The sequence below is a fragment of the Nomascus leucogenys genome, chromosome 21 (assembly GCF_006542625.1).
Source record: "Nomascus leucogenys isolate Asia chromosome 21, Asia_NLE_v1, whole genome shotgun sequence".
NCBI lineage: Eukaryota > Metazoa > Chordata > Mammalia > Primates > Hylobatidae > Nomascus > Nomascus leucogenys.
In genome coordinates this window covers 45,628,932-45,654,600 of record NC_044401.1, presented here as the reverse complement: position 1 = coordinate 45,654,600, position 25,669 = coordinate 45,628,932, and the positions used below count along the sequence as shown (strand labels likewise).

The 25,669-nt window shown below is 43.7% G+C and overlaps 1 protein-coding gene across 1 annotated transcript in view; it reads left to right on the top strand.

Moving 5' to 3' along the window:
- HEG1 (heart development protein with EGF like domains 1) overlaps positions 1–25,669 on the top strand; it is an 89,721-nt gene that overhangs the window by 30,692 nt on the left and 33,360 nt on the right. Inside the window, exons 4-12 of the mRNA XM_030801767.1 lie at positions 4,226–4,564; positions 5,745–6,080; positions 10,338–10,637; positions 11,360–12,766; positions 14,827–14,943; positions 15,558–15,677; positions 19,683–19,786; positions 22,712–22,770; positions 23,015–23,175. Of these exons, the coding sequence (XP_030657627.1) occupies positions 4,226–4,564; positions 5,745–6,080; positions 10,338–10,637; positions 11,360–12,766; positions 14,827–14,943; positions 15,558–15,677; positions 19,683–19,786; positions 22,712–22,770; positions 23,015–23,175 (2,943 nt within the window). The remainder of the gene's footprint in view (positions 1–4,225; positions 4,565–5,744; positions 6,081–10,337; positions 10,638–11,359; positions 12,767–14,826; positions 14,944–15,557; positions 15,678–19,682; positions 19,787–22,711; positions 22,771–23,014; positions 23,176–25,669) is intronic.

Here is a 25,669-nt window from a genome sequence, read left to right as displayed (position 1 = left end):
TCACCAGGCATCCAAGTATGTCTAAATCCATCCTGCCAACCTCCCCTCCTCCCTGTGGGGATGCAGAGGGTACCTGCACAAGGACCTGAAGTTACATGGGAAATAAAGTTCCGCTTTGTTTTTAAAGCTGGGCTGGCATCTGCTAACCCACTAACCAGTATCTTCCCCTTGAATCTAAATGTTGAGACGTTACTGTCCCTTTCTGACTACATGATACAGGAGCTCCAGGCACTCAGGCAAGAGTGCTGAGAGAGAGCCAGCAGGACCTGCCAGGCAGACCTGGAGTCGACTCAGCCTGGCTGGCCAGCTCTGGAAAAACAAAAGCAAAGGAGGTGAACACTTGGTCACTCCACCCACTAGGAAATATGACCCTGTGAAAAGCCTGGCGCTTACACCAGTCTGATGAGTGATGCGCCTCACTAGGTGAACACAAGGAAGATAACTAGGAGCCTGGCACGGAGAGGAGGGGGCTTCTTATTTGGAACATGAAGGAATTTGAGCAGATGATCTGAAAGATTCTTTCTAGTTTCAGACTGGATACATCTGAATACATCTGAATACATCTGTGATTCCACATGTATTCAGCCTTTGTATTCTGTGCCTCATTTCACTCTTCACTCAGCTACACAGAAACATGCATGCAACATAACCTCTTCCGAGGCTGGGATAGCCAGGAGTTACCTGCTTCCAAAACCAAATTGTGTGCCTTACAGTGTTAAAGCAAGTATAGGCCTAGGCAATGGAATCAGATTTTTAGAAAGAGATCAGAAACCACTGGAAATTGTTTTTCTTGCTGCTTTACATCTTTTGCTGCTTTATATCTTTCTGTATGTCCCATATTTTTTAATAATGACCATTGTACTATTTGATCATCGGAGGGAAAAGCAAACAAAGCAACAAACAGGGAAAAAAGCTCCCTTCTGAAGGTGGAAAGAGATATGTGTATGTTGAATTGTGTGAGAGTGGCTACAATTGAGCACTAAATTTAGTACTGAGCTTCCTGGAAACCAGGGCACAAAGAGAAACCGGGTGGGGCATGCAATTGTTTTCAGATAAAGTAAGCATACAATTTCATCCATAGGCATAAGTGTTTGGGGCAGTACATTTTAAGAGGACTGTTTATATAAGAAATGTTGAGAATCATAATGGAAAATGCCTTCAATTGCTGTTTTGTGGAAATTGTGCTAATGTTCTTTAAAAGGTGATATTTTATATAGATTCTCAATAGGAGCTGAGGGCATAATAATGTATTTCAACTTATGAAAGTATTTCTGTGGGTAGCTAAGCTACTGTGGTCCAGGTAAATTGCTTTGTGGTGATTTCACTTTGTAAAGAAAGAGAGCATAAATAACTCAGAAGATTGTAGATGTGACGTATCTTTCTCAAGTATCAGCTGCTTCAGCTGTACTCTTGGCAAGTTCTGGATAGCAGTCAGGTCAAGGTTGAGCGTTCCGATGTGTTCCTAAGATTCCAGTGTTTTGTGCTGTGATTGAAGAGAGACCCATGTACTTTTAGCAGATGAGTAGGCATTCTTGCAACCTCCCATTATAAAGATCAGGAATTTGGCTTGTTTCTGCTCCCAGATGGATGGTCTTTCCATCTTTGAATGGCTGCTTTCGGGGTAGAAATGAGCAAGAAGGGCAATTACTAAATAACCAGGAATCCAGCCTGTTGATTAGAAATGTGGTACATTTCCCCCTAGATTTATTTAACAGGTGCTCATTTAGTAATGTAAGTGGCGTTTGTAGATTAGTTTGACCAAACATTTTCTGTTTTTACAAAGAGTCATCAACTCTGCCAAAGTATTCACACACATTTCATAGCTTTCCCGTGAGGATTAAATGAGATTTGTATGTAATGTACTTAGCGCAATGCCTCGCAAGTCATAATTGGTCAGTAAATGGTAGTTTTTGATAATGATGATAATGATGAGATAATGAGATAAAGAAGCAATGTTCTGCAGAGCTCTCAGAGTCAGGGAAAAACAGCCATTTTCCTTTCATGATTTTCAGCATTTGTGACTTTTGTCATTATATTTCTGTGGCCATTGATTTGCTAAATCCACTAGAGGTGGACAGGCCTGGGTTTTTCAGGCTGAATTCAGTATCATCACTGGAGTTTTTTTTGGTTTGTTTGTTTTGTTTTTTTGTTTGTTTGTTTTTTTTGTTTGTTTGAGACCTAGTCTCTCTCTCTTGCTCAGGCTGGAGTGCAGTGGCACAATCTCAGCTCACTGCAACCTCCACCTCCCAGGTTCAAGCAATTCTCCTGCCTCAACCTCCCGAGTAGCTGAGATTACAGGCACCCACCACCACAGACGACTAATTTTTGTATTTTTAGTAGAGATGGTGTTTCACCATGTTGGCCAGGCTGGTGTCAAACTCCTGACCTCAGGTGACCCACCCACCTCAACCTCCCAAAGTGCTGGGATTACAGGCATGAGCCACTGCACCCGGCCGACCACCGGATTTTGATGGGAATGTTGAATGGGTGAAATTAATGCAGTATCCTGGGAATAAAAGTGTTTTGAAAGAACCTCTAGCAAGCTGATGAGGCTGTAATTTGGTGGATATAAATGATGACTCCAATGAAGTTAGGGCTGAGAAGTCACATGGTTGAGTGAGGATTTGGGGCATATCTATTATGCTTTCTTTTCTTTTTTTTCTTTCTTCTTTTTTTTTTTTTTTTAATACTGAAGTGTGTTTTGTTTGTTTGCTTTGGTTTGGTTTATGTTTTTAAGTAGAGGTGGGTTTTGGTGGTCTGGGACTCTATTTTTGTGTCCAGGTCTTTCTGTTTCTTGTTTCCATTACTAGTTTTATAGATTGCCTGCATCTTCATTTTGTCTCCATTAAGGTGGGGTGACCAGAGCTGCCGGCCATGTTCTAGATATAGCTGCTTTTATGGTTTTGCACAAGAATGAGAGGAACCTTTTTGTTTCCCATGCTTGCTCTCTCTCTCTCTCTCGCTGTAGTGATATTTAAAATTTATTTGTGGTTTTGGTCACAACTGCACATAGGACTGGTCTTCAAGGAATTGTTTGTAATGATAACTTCCTTTTTCCCTTTTCTAGGCCATAATTAACAGCTCAAAGCCTTTTATTATATAAGTGTAGAGTCCTTTTTATTATTTTTAGCCCAAAAAGAAGAAAAACACTCTCTTTTTGTGACTTTAGTCTTACCCACCATGTTTCTTTCCATTCCCTAAGCTTTCCTGCAGTTTATTCCCATTTGGAATAAAGATTTTAATAGACCTTTCTGGAGGTCAGTTCTCAGGGCATCCTTTGGAAAGTTGTTTGTGGAAGGGAGCCACCCGTACTTACGTGGAGCAGACTACACCTTTTGACCAATAGTGTCTGATTCACTCCTTGAGGCTCTTGACAGTTTCCCCATGGCTGCCATCCGTCGATTAGAGAAAACGCTCCTGGAGTCCTTGATCTCCAAGGGCCCATTGGAGTAGTATGCAGATTTGAGAGCTGGTCTCTAAAGCTTAATGGGGCAAAGTATGATAATGAAGCCTGTTTGCTTTTGGGTAGAATTAAATTTGTGGGGTAATAATAAGTATTTCCTGCTGGTTAGAAATTCTGTTACTTAATAAATGCAGTTTGGTTAATAGTCTTTCAAAACATAGGGCTTATGGTGGCCGTGAGGTGGGGAATAATAAAGAACCCTTAATGGTGACAAGCCTGGGAATTACTGCTGTAGGCCATGAGTGTCCCAGCTGTGTTCTGCAAAACCCTAGGCCTCCTCAATAGTGACCTGCGGTGGAGCACCTTGCAGCAGCTTCACTGTTATTCATTTTATGTATGAGATTTTAATCAATAATAGCATTTGAACAAAAAGGTTACATTGCTAAAACAAAGCAGAACAAAATTACAAAAACCTTATCACAGTGGCCAGTCCTGTTTAAGCTGTAATGTAGAATTCAGCAGACATTTTCATCTTTCTCTTTAAAAAACAAATAATGCAAACAACATATAAGCTTCTCATTGTGCCTGGTGAGGGATCTCGGTGTTCTCCACCTTCCTCTGTGAGAATTAGACCTAGTAAGGGGAGAGTGCAGGCATGTGTCCTGGTAGCATGTGTGTGTATAGATATGTTTGTATCTATATTAGGTCCACGGTATTTACATGTATCCACCAAAATGTAAGAAACGTCATTTGTATCTCGAATGTAGTCCGGATTTTCTTAAACTCCTGAGTAATTTTGAAGGATATCTTTTTCCATCGTAGCTTCTGAAAGTACAGAGAAGCTTAACAACTCCACTGGCCTCCAGAGCTCCTCAGTCAGTCAAACAAAGACAATGCACGTTGCCACCGTGTTCACTGATGGTGGCCCGAGAACGCTCCAATCTTTGACGATCAGTCTGGGACCTGTGAGCAAGACAGAAGACTTCCTCAAGGACTCCAGAATTGCCACGACTTCAGCCTCAATCCTTCTTTCACCCTCTGCAGTGGAATCGAGAAGAAACAGTAGAGTAACTGGGAATCCAGGGGACGAGGAATTCACTGAACCATCCACGGAAAATGAATTTGGACTTACATCTTTGCATTGGCAAAATGATTCCCCAAGTAAGTATTCCCTCTTTACTTGATCTATTAGGGACATATGTAAATCATTGAATTTTCTTAAGGGATCTCTTCAAGACCATTTGTAATCTCCAGAGAAAAGTGTGTTCTTTAATGGCACTATTGCATTTTGATGGTCACTCTTATGAGAACATTGTGAAGTTAGTCAGACGGGTGTCATTCCTCCTGCTTTCTTATAGATGAGAAAACTACGGCTCTGAGGGTTTAAGTAATGGGTGTCTGGCCATTTAGCTCACTCAGTAGAGCTGAGAGCTTAGCCACAGGGTTCTTGGTTCCATCTTTTTTTCAGCCTACAGGATGGTCCTCAAGCTGAGAGCTGGCCTACTCTTTATGTTTTATTTTGTTTTGAAGACAATGTCTGGCTCTGTCACCCATTCTAGAGTGCACTGGCATGATTACGGCTCACTGCAGCCTCAACCTCCCCAGGCTCAGGTGATCTCTCACCTCAGCCTCTGGAGTAGCTGGGACTACAGGTGCATGCCACTCCACCTAGCTAATTTTTCTATTTTTTGTAGAGATGGGGTCTTGCAATGTTGCCCAGGCTGGTCTTGAGCTCTGGCCCTAAGCAGTCCTCCTGCCTTGCCCTGCCAAAGTGCTGGGATTACAGGCATGAGCCACTGCAGCCAGCCTGGCCCACTCTTTAAACTAGCTTCAGTTATTTTGTGTACAGATCATCTTTCCACATAAATGTGCAGATATAAATATTATTCCCAAATTCATGGTTTGGCTTAATCCTTATAATTGATTTTTGTTTTTGCTATACTTATAATAACCTTTATTCATATGAGAACTGTTTTAGGAAAGTGCTCTCACCGTGCTATATTTATGTGCATTGTATTTGTTGTACATAACCACACACTCTCTCGAACGCTTTTTATGGGAAAGAGAATGAAACACTCAAGCCTATAGGTTACTCTGCTACTTGCACATGCTGTTTCAAAGGTCCCCTGTTCAACAAGTTATATTTTTTGTATTACTCTCTTGCTGCCACCCAAGAGTTTTGAAATAATTATTTAGAATATGATAGTGCATAATACATTTAATAAACACTATACCAGGTTCCTTGGCAAAGAATCTTTCCCTAGAGAGGTCTCACTTCTTAGTTGCCAAGGAATCTCTTTCATATCTATGTAATGGCCTTTTTTCCTATATTACCTTACAGCCTTTGGAGAACATCAGCTTGCCGGCAGCTCTGAGGTGCAAAATGGAAGTCCCGTGTCTCAGACTGAGACTGTGTCTAGGTCAGTCGCACCCGTGAGAGGTGGAGAGAGCACTGCACACTGGCTCTTGACCAACAGCACAACATCTGCAGATGTGACAGGAAGCTCTGCTTCATATCCTGAAGGTGTGAATGCTTCAGTGTTGACCCAGTTCTCAGACTCTACTGTACAGTCTGGAGGAAGTCACACAGCGTTGGGAGATAGGAGTTATTCAGAGTCTTCATCTACATCTTCCTCAGAAAGCCTGAATTCATCAGCACCACGTGGAGAACGTTCGAGTGAGTTTTTCCATTTCATGCAACTGTGCCCCATAGAGGAGAGAGGGACTCACGATGCTTATGAAATCTGTGGCATATTAAAACCACGCATGAGGGCCGAGCACAGTGGCTCACGTCTGTAATCCCAGCACTTTGGGAGGCCGAGGTGGGTGGATCATGTCAGGTGAGGGGTTCAAGACCAGACTGACCAACATGGTGAAACCCCGTCTCTACTAACAATACAAAAAATTAGCCGGGTGTGGTGGCAGGCACCTGTAATCCCAGCTACTTGGGAGGCTGAGGCAGGAGAATCATTTGAACCCAGGAGGTGGAGGTTGCAGTGAGCTGAGATCGCACCACTGCACTCCAGCCTGGGCAACAAAAGCGAAACTGTCTCAAAAAAAAAAAAAAAAAAAAAGCATGCATGAATGAAATAACTCCTCAGGCCCCTCCACTTTCCTTCCTTATTTCCCAGGCCCTTCTTCTAGCTGGTTGATACAGATACACCTATATATCCCCCAGTTTTTTCTGGTACATCTCTGAGAAGCTGTTCTTGCCACTTCCTTTTCCCACACACAGCTCAGGGACTTCTCTGTCCACATCCTCTCATTCCCTGTAGCCAACCCATAACTCCATACCTGCCAAGGTCACAGAGCTTCTGGAAGGTGAAAATATCACCTTCTCGTTAGTAGTTGTCGGGGCATTCATCCAAATAAATTCTCTGTTTTTTAAAAACCAGCTTTATTGAGGTATATTTCACATTCCATAGTATTTGCCCATTTAAAGCACACAATTCAGTGATTTTTGGTGTAGTCACAAAGCTGTGCAGCATCACCACTGTCTAATTCCAGAGCATTTCCATCACCCCACAAAGAAACTCCAAACTCATCAGCAGTCACCTCCCATTCTTCCCTCCTCCCAGTCCCTGACAATCACTCCTGTGCTTTCTGTCTCTGTAGATTTGTCCATTTTAGACATTTCCTATAAATGAAATCATACAATATGTGGTCCTTTGTGTCTTTCCCTTAGTGTCATGTTTTCAAGGTTCATCCATGTTGTATCACAACTTCGTTCCTTTTTGTGGCGTAATAATATGCCGTAGCAGGGATATACCACACTTTGTTTATCAATTGTCATGAATTGATGGATGTTTGGGTTGTTCCCACCTTTTGGCTATTATGAATAATGCTGTGGTGAACATTCAGGTACAAGTGTATATGTGGTCGTAAATTTTCCTTTTTTTTTTTTTTTTTTTTTTTTTGAGACGGAGTCTCGCTCTGTCGCCCAGGCTAGAGTGCAGTGGCGCCATCTCGGCTCACTGCAACCTCTGACTTCCGGGTTCACGCCATTCTCCTGCCTCAGCCTCCCGAGTAGCTGGGACTACAGGTGCCCACCACCACGCCTGGCTAATTTTTTTTTTTTTATATTTTTAGTAGAGATGGGGTTTCACCATGTTAGCCAGGATGGTCTTGATCTCCTGACCTCATGATCTGCCCGCCTCGGCCTCCCAAAGTGCTGGGATTACAGGCGTGAGCCACCACACCCGGCCATAAATTTTCAATCATTTAGGAATGGCTAGGTTATGTGGCTGTGGCTGCTCTATTTTTAACCTTCTGAGGAACTGCCAAACGCTTTTCCAAAGTGGCTGCATCATTTTATATTCCCACCAGCAGTGTACAAGTGTTCTGATGTTGCTACATCTTCACCAACACTTGTAACTATCCATCTTTTCTGATTATAGCCATTTGAGTGGGGGTGAAGGCATCTCATTGTGGTTTTGACTTGTATTTTCCAGTTGACTAATAATGCTGAGCATCTTTTCATGTGCTTCTTGGCCACTTGTATATCTTCTTTGAATATGTCTAATCTAATCTTTTGACTATTAAAATTGGGTTATTTGACTTTTTATTATTAAATTGTAAGAGTTCTTTGTGGCCGGCTGTGGCGGCTCATGCCTGTAATCCCAGCACTTTGGGAGGTCGAGGTGGGTGAATCACTTGAGGTCAGGAGTTCGAGACCAGCCCAGCCAACATGGTGAAACCCTGTCTCTACTAAAAATACAAAAATTAGCCAGACACAGTGGCACGTGCCTGTAATCTCGGCTACTCAAGAGGCTGAGGCAGGAGAATTGCTTGAACCTGTGAGGCGGAGGTTGCAGTGAGCTGAGATCGTGCCACTGCACTCTAGCCTGGGTGACAGACAGACCCTGTCTCAAAAAAAAAAAAAAGTTCTTTGCATATTCTGGATACAGTCCTTTATCAAATATATAATTTGCAGACATTTCTCCTATTCTGTGGGTTGTCTTTTCTTTCTTGATGGAATCATTTGTAGCACAGAAGTTTTTAAATTTGAAGAAGTCCAATTTGTCAATTTGAGAAAATTTTTCTTTTGATGTTTCTTTTTAATAATGCTTAGGGATAATTTTTTAAAACAATTCTCAGCAGTCTCTTATCAATGTAAAGTATATTCTGACTAAAGCAAAAATGTATTAGCTTATCATTTAAGCTTTGAATAGGTTTAAATTCTTACTTCTCCATCACTAGTTATAGCTTCATTTCCCCCATTTGAGAATCCTAATTGAGGAGAAAGATTAGCATTTATTCTCATGTGATGTGGAAAAGCATATGCTTATCATGAAAGAATACCGCACATACGAGTGGGAGATATTTATGCTCTTTTATGTCTGTGCCTGGAAAACACATTATCTATCTCCTAAGCAAAAGGAATCATTTTTCACCCTCACTACTGTGGGGGTCAGGACTTCTGCCTTCTCAAACCAGGATCTTGAGTTTCTTAGCCTTTCCCTTTTACATCTCTTCAGTACGCTCTTCTCTGCAATTAATGCTCAGTTGGTTCACGAGGAACATATGATTTCAGTGTGATCAGATCTTGGAGTTCAGTTATAAAGAGCTAGATAGAAAGTAGTCACATTCCTGAAACCATCTCACTGTGGGTTAACACAATGCTTTATCTCGTTCCCTCAGAGTCACCCAGAGCTGACGGGGTTCTGTACTCTAGCCTTTTAGAGTTCTTGGCCCACTCCCTTTTCTGCATTCAGAGTCTCCATTTCATGTCTGACTCTCTCTCTACTTTGTGACTCTCTCTCTACTTTGTTAAGCCTGTAACCCTGATGTGGTCATTGGCCTAAATTTCATTTAACAGGGAGTTTAGGATCTCCCCATCCAAGGCCTTTTTCTCTTTGCCCAGAGAAATCGTACTCAGATAGATCCTGCTCTTGAGCCTCTCCTGGTTGGCTCTCCACAGGTCTTGAGCCCTTCAGACTAGCTTGAGTCGCATCTCTCTCTGGCTTCTGGCTTTCTCAGTGATGCCTGTGGCCTGTACTCATTCCTGTCTCTGTCAATTCAAACCTATCCCAAAATGAATTTAGCCAACACTCAGCTTTACACTGTTTTCCATCAAAGCATGGCCATGGGGTACTGACAGCCAGTCTGGGCTGGGAATGTGAATAAGAACCAGAAAAGAGCCTGTTTTTTGTTTTTTGTTTTTATACAGCCAGATTAGGAAGGATTTAGGCCAAGGAGAATTGGACCTCATTTTCATCATTTCTGAAAAGAAGGGTTTATCTGATAATCTAACAATCTAAGATTAGTTCTAAGACCCTTTAGGTTTGTAGCATAAACACATACCCAAAAGAGAATGAAAAGGACATTTATTCATGTGTCGTCTTCCCTATTCCATCCCCATCAATAGAATAAAACACATGCATTTTAAAAAATAAAAGAAGACAAAAAACAAGCCCACCTTTCACCCCCCACCTCAGGCTGTTTCTTTGCCATTGTACTAATGCCATGGAATGACTGGCCCTGTGGCCATTCATGTATTCCTGGTCCTTCTGGGAGGAAGAGCCTTCTAAGGAGGACTGTGGCCTCCCTCCTGGGCCTTGTGAAAATGTCTAAAGCCCCAGTAGGGTTATTAGTCTTTCACCCACTGTTTACCTCTTCACACCACTACCAATTTCTCTGACATAAACTCTGTTTATTGTGTATCACTGAACAGAAATCCAGTATCGATCCTATTTGCTAAAGTAATATACCCTCCTATAAATCCAGGGTGCCTGAACAGATGTGCTGATCCACAGTTCCTCTTGAGGTTTCAATCACTGAGCCATGTTTGCAAGAGCAACAGACATCTCAGATAAAGACCCTAAGAGTACGGGAAAGCGTCTTGGCTCCCACAGCCCAGGAAGTGAGGCTTGGTGCACAGTCCTGTCGCTCCAGCCCTGCATTTTTCAGCCATCTTCTCTCACTCTACTTTCAGCCTTGGAAGACAGCCGAGAGCCAGGCCACGTGCTAGGTGACAGTTCCACCAATGCAGAGGACAGGACTTCTGGGGTGCCCTCTCTCGGCACCCACACCTTGGCTACTGTCACTGGAAATGGGGAACGCACACTGCGGTCTGTCACCCTCACCAACACCAGCATGAGCATGACTTCTGGGGAAGCAGGCAGCCCTGCAGCGGCCATGCCCCAAGAAACAGAGAGTGCCTCTCTGCACGTGAACGTGACGGATGACATAGGCCTGGTCTCACGGTCACTGGCCGCCTCCAGTGCCCTCGGAGGTGGGGTGTCTTCCACAGTCTCTTTTAACACATCCCTTCAGCTCATCTATTCACTTACTCACAGTCCTGGGATGATTCAGTTAGCTGTCAAGCCAGAAAGTGCCTTACAAGCTCTTTATGGAGAGAACTTTCTAGATTCTCCCCCCTCAGGAAGGTGAATACACCTCCCCAGTTCCTACCCCCAGCCCTCCACACACACTCACCTAAGGAATTTGGGATAGTGTCTGCTGGGAGACTTAAAATAAGAGACCAACCACTTGTGGCTAAGGTCAATCTCCTGGGAAAGAAATATCTCATTCTACAGAATGGAAAGTTGGGAAGATTTTCCTTTTTTCATTTAGGCATAACAGTTGTTCTATTTGGGGTCTTAAGAGCTTTTCAGATACCAGTTTGCTTTTATGGAAAAAGGCATGGGGAGGGAATTTGCAACTCCTCTCCATTTTTAGACCCTTAGTCCCCACTTCTTTTTTGTTACCATTTCCACTGCCGCTACCACTGCTTCTCTCAGGAGGTCAGTCTGCTCAGAGGAGACACCGACCACTCCTGCCTGCCCACAATGTCCTTTTTCAGAGTGCTCACTATTGAAAACCACCTCTCCAAAGCAAGTGTTTCACCCACTAGAATTCATTGAGTTTCATGACACTGAAAGTCTGTTTGATAGTGCATATTTCAGAGATTTGTTGTTCTTTTACTTGACCTAACTTTGGCTTTTCCGTTTACAGTCACTGGGATTAGCTACGGTCAAGTGAGTGGCACAGCTATTGAACAAAGGACTTCCAGTGACCACACAGACCACACCTACCTGTCATCTACTTTCACCAAAGGAGAACGGGCATTACTGTCCATTACAGATAACAGTTCATCCTCAGACATCGTGGAGAGCTCAACTTCTTATATTAAGATCTCAAACTCTTCACATTCAGAGTATTCCTCCTTTATTCATGCTCAGACTGAGAGAAGTAACATCTCATCCTATGACGGGGAATATGCTCAGCCTTCTACTGAGTCGCCAGTTCTGCATACATCCAACCTTCCATCTTACGCACCCACCATTAATATGCCAAACACTTCGGTTGTTCTGGACACTGATGCTGAGTTTGTTAGTGACTCCTCCTCCTCCTCCTCTTCCTCCTCTTCCTCTTCCTTCTCTTCTTCCTCCTCCTCCTCCTCTTCTTCTTCTTCTTCTTCAGGGCCTCCTTTGCCTCTGCCCTCTGTGTCACAATCCCACCATTTATTTTCATCAATTTTACCATCAACCAGGGCCTCTGTGCATCTACTAAAGTCTACCTCTGATGCATCCACACCGTTGTCTTCCTCACCATCACCTTTACCAGTATCCTTAATGACATCTACAGCTGCCCCACTTTCTGTCTCACAAACAACCTTACCACAGTCATCTTCTACCCCAGTCCTGCCCAGGGTGAGGGAGACTCCTGTGACTTCAGTTCAGACATCAACAATGACATCATTCATGACAATGCTCCATAGTAGTCAAACTGCAGACCTTAAGAACCAGAGCACCCCACACCAAGAGAAAGTCATTACAGAATCAAAGTCACCAAGCCTGGTGTCTCTGCCCACAGAGTCCACCAAAGCTGTAACAACGAACTCTCCTTTGCCTCCATCCTTAACAGAGTCCTCCACAGAGCAAACCTTTCCAGCCACAAGCACCAACTTAGCACAAATGTCTCCAACTTTCACAACCACCATTCTGAAGACCTCTCAGCCTCTTTTGACCACTCCTGGCACCCTGTCAAGCACAGCATCTCTGGTCACTGGCCCTATAGCCATACAGACTACAGCTGGAAAACAGCTCTCGCTGACCCATCCTGAAATTCTAGTTCCTCACATCTCAACAGAAGGTGGCATCAGCACAGAAAGGAACCAAGTGAATGTAGATGCTACCACTGGATTGATCCCTTTGACCAGTGTACCCACATCAGCAAAAGAAATGACCACAAAGCTTGGCGTTACAGCAGAGTATAGCCCAGCTTCACATTCCCTCGGAACATCTCCTTCTCCCCAAACCACAGTTGTTTCCACGGCTGAAGCCTTGGCTCCCAAATCTGCCACCTTTGCTGTTCAGAGCAGCACACGGTCACCAACAACACTGTCCTCTTCAGCCTCAGGTAAAACGCAGTCACACAAGCACATGTTAACTGCAAGGCCCAGTCCAGCACTGAGAGCTACATGGGGCTCAGGGTTCATGTGAATTTGTAGAAATGGCTGGCATTTGAAATAGCTTCTGTTTTGTGACCTAAAATGCTTCCTGTTGAAACACTTAAAGTGTAAAAGAAGGTCATGGGTGGGCCTAATTTTCTCACCCCTGTGTTGCATAATGCTTCCTGAATAAAGAGGAAAGGATGCATTGGCCATGTGTCACATCAGTAGATGGTACCATTGCAGCTTTTAGTGCCCTGTAGTTGTAAGAGCTTTTCAAGCATGCCTTTAACTTCTCAGAGGTCAGAGGAGGGCAGTGATGCAGGATTGCAGGGTGGAGAAACTCAAGTAAAGAAGCTTAGGTGGCCTGGCTGAGACAGGGATCAACTGGGTATCTGCGTCTGGATCAGATCCCAGAGTCTCTGAGTCAGGGGCTCCCCAGTCACCAGGGGGCTTCTTGGCGTCACTGGGCTTCTCTTGATCCAGGGAAGCCCAAGCTCCTTTGTCTCCCAAAGAGTGTGTGGCTAGTTGATAAATGGGAGTGGGGAGACATGTAAATGAAAAGATGGTGAACTAACCTTTTCGCACAGTGACTGCATGGCCAGGGCTCCTTTACGTCACACTTAGGGTTTTTATAGCCATGTTGAAGTTGCTGGTACCAGGAGAGTAAAGCCAGCCAAATGATCCTTTGTCATTTAAGGAACGGTAGAAGGAAGTAGGATGATGCAGCTTTTCATGTCATATTCAAAGTTACACTTCTGGCTTGTCCAGACGCGGGAAAGGAAAACTGCTGTTGGAGAAGGAGTGAAATGGAAACTGGCGTCTTAGGGAAGAAGGAAAGAAGAGATGATGCTTTGTAGTGGCTGGAGCAGGAAGCTCAGTGAGCAGCACAGTTCCAACCTGTCAGCCACAATCAACCTGGGCTGGAGGCTCATAAGCAAACCACCCCCATGCCAGCCCCACAGTGCCCCTTTGTATCAGTGATCTGAGCACCTCTGGGAAATGAAAGGTGGCTCTTTCTCCAGGGAAGTTTGGGAGCCTTGCTTCAAGGCCTATAGCCTTCAGTTTCAGAGGCCACATATATTCCAGTGCCAGATGAAATCTAATTCACAAGTCTGCCTTAAAGCCATTAGCCATTCTGATGACAACTGTAGGCAAGTATTAGGGGCAGATTCACTGGCTGTTAGTATATTTTTTGTGCCAGTGTTCATGGGTTAGTGTTTGGCTATATAAGTGCTGTGCTTCTATGGGTGATTTTAGATAACACTTGACATGGCAATACAGGATAGGAACACCATCTTTAGGTTTAGCTCATTTGTTTTCAGGGTTACTATTATTTTTTTTTTGAGTGAAGGCTTGACTTTTACCTTCTTTTTTTCATTCCACCACTGATTTCCTTTTTGCAGACAATGCAGGTATGTTGTAGGCTTCGGCTTCTCTAAGTATGTCAGAAACCTGTATGCAGCATATTACATAGCTGCTCAACTCTGATCATTTTCTAAATATGGCACAATATGTGGAGGCTCAGTTACATTTGGAGATTTTGGGGTAAAGGATACTATGATTTTGATAAAGCCCAAGAGAAAGGGCAGGGCACGTGTGCACACACACAGACACACGCACACAGAGTAAATCTTCTAGCAGGGGGATGAGTTGATCAGAGATCGCTTTTCCCCCTAAAGTGTGCTTTCAATTGGCATTGATTCAAGTAGAATTTCCTAAGTGTCACAAAGGCAATATAATCATCAATCCTGAATGGAGTCACCTGTAAGCAGCATTTGATTACAATCAGTTCTTGCATTCAGGGATCCCATTGTCTAACACTTGTATCTGGACACAAGCTAGTACCAGGACCCAGTCCCACTGCACCTCTGGGAAACCCATTTTACTTTTGTAATGTGGCCTTTCAGGGCAAGTAAACAGAAATAAGCAAGAATCAAATATTAGCTGGGAGAATTAAATATTTACCTAGAGCTGCCTTTACATTTCCTGTGTGGTTAACCGCTTTACTCCTGGAATGTGTTTGTAGTCAACAGCTGTGCCGTGAACCCTTGTCTTCATGGTGGCGAATGCATCACAGACAACACCAGCCGTGGCTACCACTGCAGGTGCCCGCCTTCCTGGCAAGGGGATGATTGCAGTGTGGGTAAGAGAAAAAGTAATGCCCAGTGGTCTGCACTACAGTACCACATTGGGCTACCCAATAAACTCCTTTTTCCTCCAAAATGTGGACAAATACGCTGTTTTAGTTAATACCCTGCTTACTTGAGAGTTAGCATGTTTGTAGGTTGTGATCTGCAGGAGAATGTCAGGAACTGTAGTGTGGCACTGACAGACTTCCTGATCTATATCTGTTCCCAACACTCCTGCCACACTGTACCCTATTCCTGCCCCTGGACATTACTGTGCTGATGCCTCAGCCTGGAATCCCCCCGCTGCCACCCTAATCTATTGATTAAAGTCCTTCCAGTTGTAGTCCAGATGTTATGTGAAACAGTCTTTAATTCTCCCCCCCATTAAAATTTGCTGTTTCCCCCGTATATGCAAATCTTGTCTTGAATTTACAGTTAGTTGTTTATATGGCCACCTCCACCATCAATAGATGGCAACCCCCTTGAGGGCAAGGGTGTTCTCATACTCATCCTTTGGGGTCTCACCACACCTAGCACCATTTGGCCCTTAGTAAGTACTTACTATACTGGGTTATGGTTTTGCTGTTTGCTACAGATTCAAGATGTTCTTCTTTTTTCTCCTCTACAGATGTGAATGAATGCCTGTCGAACCCCTGCCCATCCACGGCCACATGCAACAATACTCAGGGATCCTTTATCTGCAAATGCCCGGTTGGATACCAGTTGGAAAAAGGGATATGCAATTTGGGTAAGAGACTTTGTCTATTTCGGACTTTATTCCATACCACAATATATTTCACAAGGTAACATTTGTTATTTTTCTTCCTAATCAAAATCAGTATTTGTCCAAGCTATAAACTTAAGGAATATAGAAAAAAGTGGAAGCTGTTGTCCATTATTCTAATACTTGGAGACAGAACACCCTACTTTGCATTATGTTTTTGATGTGCAGTATATTTTTACATAGTTGAAATCCTAGGATATTCATATAAACTTTATATCTTCAACATTTTCCTATGTTGTTGAAAACATTGTACAAACATCTTAATGATGGCATATTATGCCATCATTTGTGTATAATATTATTTGCTTAACCACTCCACCCTGGAGCCAGGAAAAAAAAAGTCAAAAGGATTATTCTGACTACATAGTAAAAAAAAAAACAATTTAGATGGAGAAAAGAGACAGTAAAACTCTGATTGTCCTACCACATTCACACATTCTTTCAGTTTTTAAAAATGACCTTCATGCTCTTGCTCGTAGGCAGATAGATTTTGAGAAAGCTGCTGTCCTATCACACAATTTGTCGTATTTTGTTCGCTAATTTGATAGATTCATGAAGCTGTTTGATTTTGAAAATAATCTCTATTTTACAAGTTAAAAAGCAAACAAACAAACCAGATGAAAACCAAGGCCCTCACAAGGTGCTAAGTGGCTAAGCTTACGTAACGGGTTGGTGGGAAGCCTGGTTTCCAGCCCACCGCTCTTTCTATTACACGATAATGTGTTAATTTTAGGAGCTTTCTTGCTTGCAGGGTGTGACCCTTGTTAGAATGTCAAGTTTAATACATAATTTGTTGAAGAAGTTAGAAATGAAAGATACAGAGTTTTTTGGTTGTTTTGATTTTTTTTTTTTTTTTTTTTTTGAGATAGAGTCTCACTCTGTTGCCCAGGCTGCGGTGCAGTGGCACCATCTCGGCTCTCTGAAACCTCCACCTCCCAGGTTCAAGTGATTTTCATGCCTCAGCCTCCAAGTAGCTGGGATTACAGGCATGCACCACCATGCCTGGCTGATTTTTATACTTTTAGTATAAAAGGGGCTTCGCCATGTTGGCCATGCTCTCGAACTCCTGACCTCAAGTGATCCGCCTGCCTTGGCCTCCCAACGTGCTGGGATTACAGGTGTGAGCCACTGTGCCCGGCCGGATACAGAGTTTCTAAGCTAAGTAAGGAAACTGGCAGATAAAATAACTCATCTTTCAATCGTCTTAAATTGCCCGGTGTGACACTTAACACACAAAAATTGCTCAGTGTTTTTGAGAGAGCAAATGTCTGTATCCTTTGAATGTGCTATTACCTGTGGGCTGAAGGGAATTTTTAAGAAGTACCCTACCAAAATAATGGTAGAATTTTGAAAATTGTTTAAAATAACAAAGATCAAGTCAAAACATTGTTTCAAAAAGAAGGATCTAGAAATAGAGACATCAGTCAAAATCAAGAATTTCTCTCATTCTGGCCTGGCGTGGTGGCTCATGCCTGTAATCCCAATGCTTCAGGAGGCCAAGGTGGGCTGATCACTTGAGATCAGGAATTCAAGACCAGCCTCATCCACATGGTCAAACCCTGACTCTACTAAAATTACAAAAATTAGCCAGGCATGGTGGCACACACCTGTAGTCCTAGCTACTTGTGAGGCCAAGGCACGAGAATTGCTTGAACCCAGGAGGTGGAGGTTGTGGTGAGTCGAGATTGTACCACTACACTCCAGCCTGGGCTGCAGAGCGAGACTCTGTCTCAAAAAAAAAAAAAAAAAGAATTTCTTTTATTCTAATAATTTACTTGCATTTTAGTAAACTAGCCACACACTAACATATAGCCAGGAATTTTCAGTTTAAGAATAGAGAAGCTGGAAATGATTTTGTTTTTAAGGATTGTGGGGAAAGTGTATTTGCTCAGGACTCAAATGATTTGCTTCCAGCTCCAGGGCCACCACCTATAGCACATGGCTTCTGAGCCCTAATTTCCTCATCTGTAAAATCAGATTACCATCTGTCCTGCTTCCCACTCAAGATTATTGTGAAGATCAAATAAAGTAATATATTTGAGCAAGCTTTGAAAATGGTGAAGAGCTGTCCAGATGGGAGGTATCATTTAACTTTAGTCTTCAAACTCTTGGACCAGAATTGAAAGCATTGAAAACAATAAACTGCGCTGAATACAAAGTAATAATTATGGCTCTTTCCCAAAAAAATCATTTATATAACATAGGGAAATCAACATTTAAATTGGAAGTAAAAATTCTACTTAAAGCCAGGTGCTGTAACTGCAGGTGTAAAGGTATAAGTGTCTTTAAAAAAAACAACAAAAAACCCTGCCTGGAGTGAGTACAGGGTTTGGAATGAAACTGATATATCTTTATATTCACACCAAAAGCAGATGCCACATTTACTGTCCTGACTCAGAATAGATCTATGTACCTGACATTTGCGATGTGAATTTCTATACAGAGAGTCTGGGTATCAGCCTAGACACGTGAGATGAGACAGTGAAGAAGCGGGACCACTGTTCTGGAAGCCTGTGTGCAGAGGGTTCCACAGGTAGCACGGCTCAGGAGGAGAGCAGCACTATTGCCTTCACAATCATCTTTCCCTTTTCAAGTCATTTAGCTTCATTGTTCATAAACATCAGAGGAACATGCAAATTAGAGCATGCTGAAATGCTTTCATTTGGCCAAGAATGTTTTCAGAGAGCTCCCTGCTGCTCAGAAAGAGTCCTAAGCAGCTGGCTTCACTGAACTGTAGAACAAGCAAAAAGATGTTAAGTAAGGATTAAGCGCTTTAGACAGTAAGTATAAGATGTTAAATGTTTTCCCTGGCTCATTTGTGGGTCTTTTTCTCAATTCAGCATGCAAGCTTTCGGGGAAAGAGCAGCTTCATGGACTTCTGTGTCTTGAGTTATTTGTTTTCCATCTGGAGGGAAAGATAAGCATTTAATATAAAGGAAGATAACAGCCAGCGATGAAACACACCATACTAAATTTTGATTGCCTGCCCATTTGTAAGTCCCATTCCCCTCAGGCCCAATCAGCACCATTTGATGTTAACTGGAATTTTATTTATGAGTGAAATGGGCCTTGAAAATGAGGCTGCTTTTTTTCATTTCCGAACCCAACAGTATCTTGAATATGGGCTGTTTTCATTACGTGGCTTATAATCATGGAGTCGGCAGCCCCATGGAGTATAGCCCCACGACACATGCTTGGCACCTTTCTTTCTCTCAAACCCCTTGAGTGTCCTTAGGATATCAGATTCCTCAGGGCACAGACGTTATAGGGGAAAGGAGAGCTTTGAAGATGGACACGCACATGCTCCAGTGCCAATGGTGGCCCCTGGGAGCCTGGGTGAGCTTTCTTAGGAAGTTGCCTGACCTCTGGAAGCCCCCTTTATCAATGATAAAATGGGAATTTCCTCTGACCAAGAGGAATGGTGTTTGGATGGGGGTGGCTCTAAGGACAAGAGGAAACTGAAGCACTCCCTCGAAGTGGAGGGCATGACTCAGTTGGAGACCTCGGAGGACAAGAGCTTTCCTCTGTCGAAAGCCTGATGAGGCTTGAGGAGCATTTTTAGTGTCTAACACATCTCCCTCCCTCCTCCTAGGATGACATTGTTTAGACCTGTTCATCTTTCTTCTTTGTAGCAGCTTTCTTGGGCATCTATTGTGCAGGAGGCCATCCTAGGGACATTGCTAAGGCTCCTTCTCTTTGCAGCCTCGCATATACAAAAAAGGCTCTTTGGAGTTTCTCTCTCTCAAAAGTTTGCTCAATCTAAGCCTTCAGCACGGTCCAGTAGATGCTCACTTTGCTAGAGAAAAATCTAGAAGAGGGAGAGGGAGTCTCCGCCCATAAGGAGAAAGAAATGCACAGAGATTGTCCTGTGAGGTGGAGTAAAGCCGGACACCCCAGAGATTTGCAAGCACACAGCCTTGCGTAGGTTCTTCTGTTGTGTAATCTAACAAGTTACATTTTCATTTGCAGTTAGAACCTTCGTGACAGAGTTTAAATTAAAGAGAACTTTTCTTAATACAACTGTGGAAAAACATTCAGACCTACAAGAAGTTGAAAATGAGATCACCAAAACGGTAAGTGTCCTGAATGGCATCTTTCTACTCGTCTTGTGTTTCCTAGAACAGATTTTATTCCAAGAGGGGACTGCCTAGGGGTCAGCTGTGTCTCCTGGGCTCTTCACTTTTGTTATATTTGGAAGGGAAACTTCATGGTAAAATAAAAAGCTTTTCAGAAATGGAAGTGAGGTATTGGTGCCCAGTAGAAGAGTTTCTTCAAATGTGTCCTCATGCACAGTCTTTATCTGCACCTTTGTGTTTCTTTTCCATGTGCAAACTCATAGTCACAGACATGCCAATGACAGGCACCAGCAGGAGCTGTTGGTGAGGAGGAAAGACCCGGAAAATCTTACGGTCCCATCTGCTGTTGACAGGCTGTGTGACTTTCCCCTTGTATTTTGGAGCCTGGGGAAATGATACTCTTTTTCCTCAAAGGAATGCCAAAGGTGCAGCAGTTAATCCTGATGTCCTAGGGTTTGAGAACTCACTGTGTAGATGACCAAGGGGTCTTTGATTCTACTTCTTTCCCTCTTTGCCTACTTTTTATCAGAATTTTTTTTTTTAAAGAAAAATGCCATCCTGGGCAGCATGGCAAGACCCTGTCTCTACAAAAAAGACAAAAATTAACTAGGGTTGGTGGCATGCACGTGTGGTCCCAGCTACTCAGGAGGCTGAGGTGGGAAGATCACATGAGCCCCGGAGGTTGAGGCTGTGGTGAGCCGTGATCGAACCACTGCACTCCAGCCTGGGTGGCAGAGTGAGACCCTGTCTCAAAAACAAAAGAAACCCCCCAAAACAGCAACAACTAAAAAGGAAAATGGAGAGGAAGAAAGAAGAGAGGAAAATGAAGCTCATATAATAAACTTTGCTCCTCAACTGCTATCTGAGTCAGAGATTTGACTCGTCTATACAGTGAGTTCTTAAGCTCTAGGTTCAGAAAATTGAAATTTGTCATTAAAAAACTTCAGAGATGAATGATTTCCAATCTCAGTGTTACTTGTTCTTTGTGGATAAGAGTTAGTATATTAGCTAGGAATTATACATTTCTATAGGACTTTGGACTTTATTTGTGTGAAATACGGGATAAAATTCATGATAGGGATGATGTCAGATGGCACACTCCTGTGACAGGCATTGCCAGCACTTCTGCAGATAGAGCCCCGGGAGGTCTGGAAGTGAATGACATTGCCTGAGTCCACGCAGAGCAGGTGCAAAGTTGGGGAACAGTCCACTAAACCACCGTCACTACTGATACCCATTTCAAGTTCAGGCATCCCCAAGATCACCCTCAGTTTCAATAATTCACTAGAGGAGTCACAGAGCTTACTAAAAGTGATTATATTAACAGCTACAGTTTATTACAGTGAAAGTCAACAGGTTAAGATCAGCCAAGGAAAGAGATGCGCAGGGCAGAGAGTCCGGGAGAGTTCCAAATGCAGAGCTTCCAGCTGTCCTCCCGCTGAGGAGTCCTGCACAGTGTTAACTCCTCCTGGCAACAGTGTGTCCAGTACGCAGGGAGTACTGCCAACCACGGAAGCTCTCCAGAGCCTTGACTGGGGCTTTGTCATGTGGCTGACCTCAATCTCTAGCCCCTCTAGAAGTTGAGCTGATACCATGTTACCCAACCCCACCATAAATCACATTGTTGGACTCTCTGGCACGGCCCAGCACCCCCAGGTAAACAAAGAAGTTTTTATTAGACAGCACATTCCAAGGGCTTAGAGATGGCCTCCCAGATGGCCTCCCAAGAGCAAAGGCCTGACTTCCCTGGGCCAAGGTTAAATTCTTTACTACACAGCAGAATTTTATGTCTACTAATCCTATACCTTGTCCCTTCGCCACAGCTGCCCCTTGGTCGTGCTGCAGGTCGATATCTCCTGCCAAGATAGTACAGGGATTTAGAACTCTATGCAGAAGTGCAGTCCTTTGCATTACATGGCGCTCAGTGACTTATTTGACTTGCTATTTTTTGCCCAGTATCAATGTATAATTTGCTGGTGATGTAACATACCTGCCCCCAAGAAAGAGTGAAGATTAGTCCGTCATTGGCTGAGGAAGCCACTCAAATGTTCTTTCCCGAGATGTTATTCTGTTTACCAAACCTGGAAAAACAGGTTAATAATAAAACAACAATAATAAATCATTGCTATTAGGCTGTAAACTGGTGTCATAAAAAGGGTTTGATAATGTCCCATGTTTGCCTCCATCTTCTGCAGAGTGGCATGTATCTGATACACAGGCCTTGAAGACAGGTGGGTCTGCACTGGGCCCAGTACTGAGACCCTCCACTCCGGGAAGGGAGTCCCGATAGCTCCTATTGTGCAGGGTAGCAGGGAAGCAGGTCTGGTATTTCATGCCGTAGAGGGATTTTCTGCCGTCTCCAAGGGCACAAGGCAAACATAGGGAGAGTATCTCTTAATTTGCTCTCAACAAAAGGGCTCTTGACCCACGTAATGTAATTTCTCACGGAGAGCCTTTTTGAAGAAGACCTGTCTTTGAGTTAGGTCAACTCATTGTAGATTATGAGGCATCTATGTAGGGCCTGTCAGACCTAGGGTAGCTGAAAGGAGCCTTTCCAGTGCAGCTCGTTCACTATGCAAAGTCCAAATAAACAGTTGCCTCTGAGTTGTTTGAAACCCTGGGCCTTAGAAGAGAGCTGCTTCTTTGAAGATGTTTTGCATCCAAGGGTGCTATTCTGAACATCATTTCCTGCCAAGATTTTCCCCACTGATTTACTCTCTGCCTCTTTCTCTTTGTACTCGTGGAACAACAGAAAGGCATTTAAGAGGGGAACAAAAAAAGGACACCACTTCTGTGCAAAGCCGCCTGCTGATAACTTGATGGCTAGAAAATGCCTGTTTTATCCTGAAAATAGGAAACTGGTTCTAGGTCCAAGGCTTTTGTCTAACTCACTGTTAACAACAGGCTTGTTCTTCCTTTCAGTTAAATATGTGTTTTTCAGCGTTACCTAGTTACATCCGATCTACAGTTCATGCCTCTAGGTAAGTAACAGAATTACATTTGCTTGTGAACTAGTCTGTAGAAAGGGGAGGCTGTTCTAACATGGGTGATAGCAACAAAACCGGGCTGTTTTCACCCAGCCATGGGGCAATCCAGGGCCAAGGTCACTGACCTTCATGCTTTCCCATTCCATCACTGGAGAATGGCGATGACATACATTTCCAAAAGACTTGGGACCCACGTGTCATTTCAGGGCTGTTAAAAACCCACAAACTTTGCCTATAGGGAGTCCAACGCGGTGGTGATCTCACTGCAAACAACCTTTTCCCTGGCCTCCAATGTGACACTATTTGACCTGGCTGATAGGATGCAGAAATGTGTCAACTCCTGCAAGTCCTCTGCCGAGGTCTGCCAGCTCTTGGGATCTCAGAGGCGGATCTTTAGAGGTAAGAGGGCAGCCCTCTGGGAGGACCCTACCCATATAGTTAGGCACAGACCTAAGATGGATATGCAAGGCATCTAGGGCCCAGGCCCAGGAAAGGCCCTCACAGAGCCTATTTTTGGCATGGGTGTTAAGTCAAAGACCTTTGTGCACATGCATCTTCTTTTATGTGTGCATGCATGTACAAACATGCACACACACACCCAGAGTCCTGTACACAAGCCTTGAAGACACCTGGTCTTTGGCATGCAGCTCCTTCTGTTTATTTTATCTAGTGTTGATGTGGGAGGGAGAGGGGCATAGGAGCTGATGTGACAAAGCAGAAATCATTCTTTTTCCATTGAAAAGTTCCTGCTCTCTTTGGGGAAACAGAATGTACATGCTTGTCAGTGACCCAAAAAAACCTTCATCTGGCCAGAGGCAGTGGCTCACACCTGTAATCCCAGTACTATGGGAGGCTGAGGTGACCTTAAGCCCAGGAGTTCGAGGCTGCAGTGAGCTATGATTGCACCACTGCACCCCAGCCTGGGCCACAGAGTGAGACCCTGCCTCAAAAAACAAAATAAACAACCACCACCAAAACCTTCATCATGATACATTATTAGGTTAAAAAAAAAAAAAAAAAGCATGTGCAGTATTACCCATCGTTTGTGTTTGTTCGTTTGCACATTATAAATGCACAGAAACAAAACCAGAAGAATGGAGGCCAGAATGTCCACAGTGGCACCATAAACAATTATTTTCCTTTTCTCATTCTTGCTTTGTCTGTTTTGTCAAAAGCTTCTATAGTGCCTCTGGTGTGAGGCAAATGAAGAAAGGGATTGCAGACAAGTTCAAAAGGGAAGTTTGGGTCTTGGAGGAGAAGTTTCACCTCCAGGACAGGAAAACTCAACTGGAATCTAAAGTACTTCTTTGCAAAGGGGGCTTGTCCCTGTTGCCACGTGCTATGTGATCAAAGTTAGCTCATTTTACTACACAAGTAGGGCTGGCAAAGGATGGAGAATCTAGTCTAAACTGCCCATCTGGCATCCAGATGCTGGACATGAGTAGAAGATATCAGGTTGTAACAGTCTGCTGGTAGATCCATGACATTGATATTCCCAGTGGGCCTGGGTTCCGGAACTGCTGGTCAAGAGAGCTTTCTGGAGTGGGCATGTATATTACAGAGCTTGGGAGCCAGATTGTTAGCCCTTCATTCTGGGATAAGAGCTGGAGCTTGGCCCATTTAAAGCCTGTTATTAATTTGAGAAAAAAAAAAAAGCTAAACTTTCTGAAGTCGAAGTTACTATTGATGGGGGAGTGAGGTAGAAAGGTCATGCCCCATTATATCATGCTCGAAACTTTGAGACTCTGTGGTTTTACTTTTTTGTTTCTCTTGACAAGGATTCAAGGGTACCAAGTTGTCCTCCCCAGTGAGGTAGGAAAGTCACCTTTCAGTTCACTAAATATTTATGGAGTACATTCTATGTGATCAGCATTGTACCAGTTTACTTTTTGTGCCCCATAAATGCGTTCAAATCAAGTGCCTTGCAAATCAAGTGCCAGCCATTTGGATTTGAAAGAGCCTGCTCGTGGCAGCCCTACCTGTCCTCTGACTCCCATTCTTCCGACTGCTTGTATATGGTTTATGGGAAAGTACCTCTCATCCTTGCTGCCTTGCTGCCTTGCTGAAGTTCCTATTTACTTCTCCTTTCAGAGCCCGTGAGAACAAAGACAGCAATGCATATCGGCTGAAAAAAAACAGGCTTGTTTCCCTGTTTTTCCTCCCAGGTCTTCTCCAGGTTTTGCCAAGACCAGCCTGGTCTCATGCTAACCTTTCTGAGTGCTAGAGAGGTGGCCTTGACAGCTTCTGACATCTGGATGTTCCTAGCATAAGGGCAGTGCTGAGCTACTCTGGACACTGCCATTGGAAAGGAGGGTTTTCTGTCTTCACTTCACTTCCCTGCCTTTCAAAGAACTGCAGCTCTTGTCATCTCCAGAGGTTTAGTCTTTGGAAATCCCCCATGGAATGTCTCAGCTTTAGATTTACTTAGAGTCTCATTGTCTGTTTTGGTGGATGTTATGCCCAGGAAAGACCATGGGAATTGTGAATGTAGCAAAATCACATTGCCAGGCTTTATATGAAAATGGGATTCTACATGGTCCTATTGGATGGATTTATGGTAGAATATTCTGTGAGAATTCGTAGGGCAGCAGCTCCTCCACTGCAGCGGTGGGGCCTGTGTCCCATGCTTTTGCATGGATCTGCTTCTGTGCAGGGCACAGTTGCTCCAGCAGAGTGACTTGCCAGCAGGCTGGATTAATGGGCAGGGTGGAAGGAAAACGTGACATTGGCTTCCAGAAAATATCTAATCAGGCCAGGCAACTCTGGCTGGCTGCTGGACAAGGCAAGTGTCAGCCTGGACAGGTTTCTGCCCTGGAGGAATTTCTTTATATTAAGGTTTGAGGACTGGCAAAGCCTTCAAAGAGTTGAGATGAGGGATTGTGGAAGTTCATCA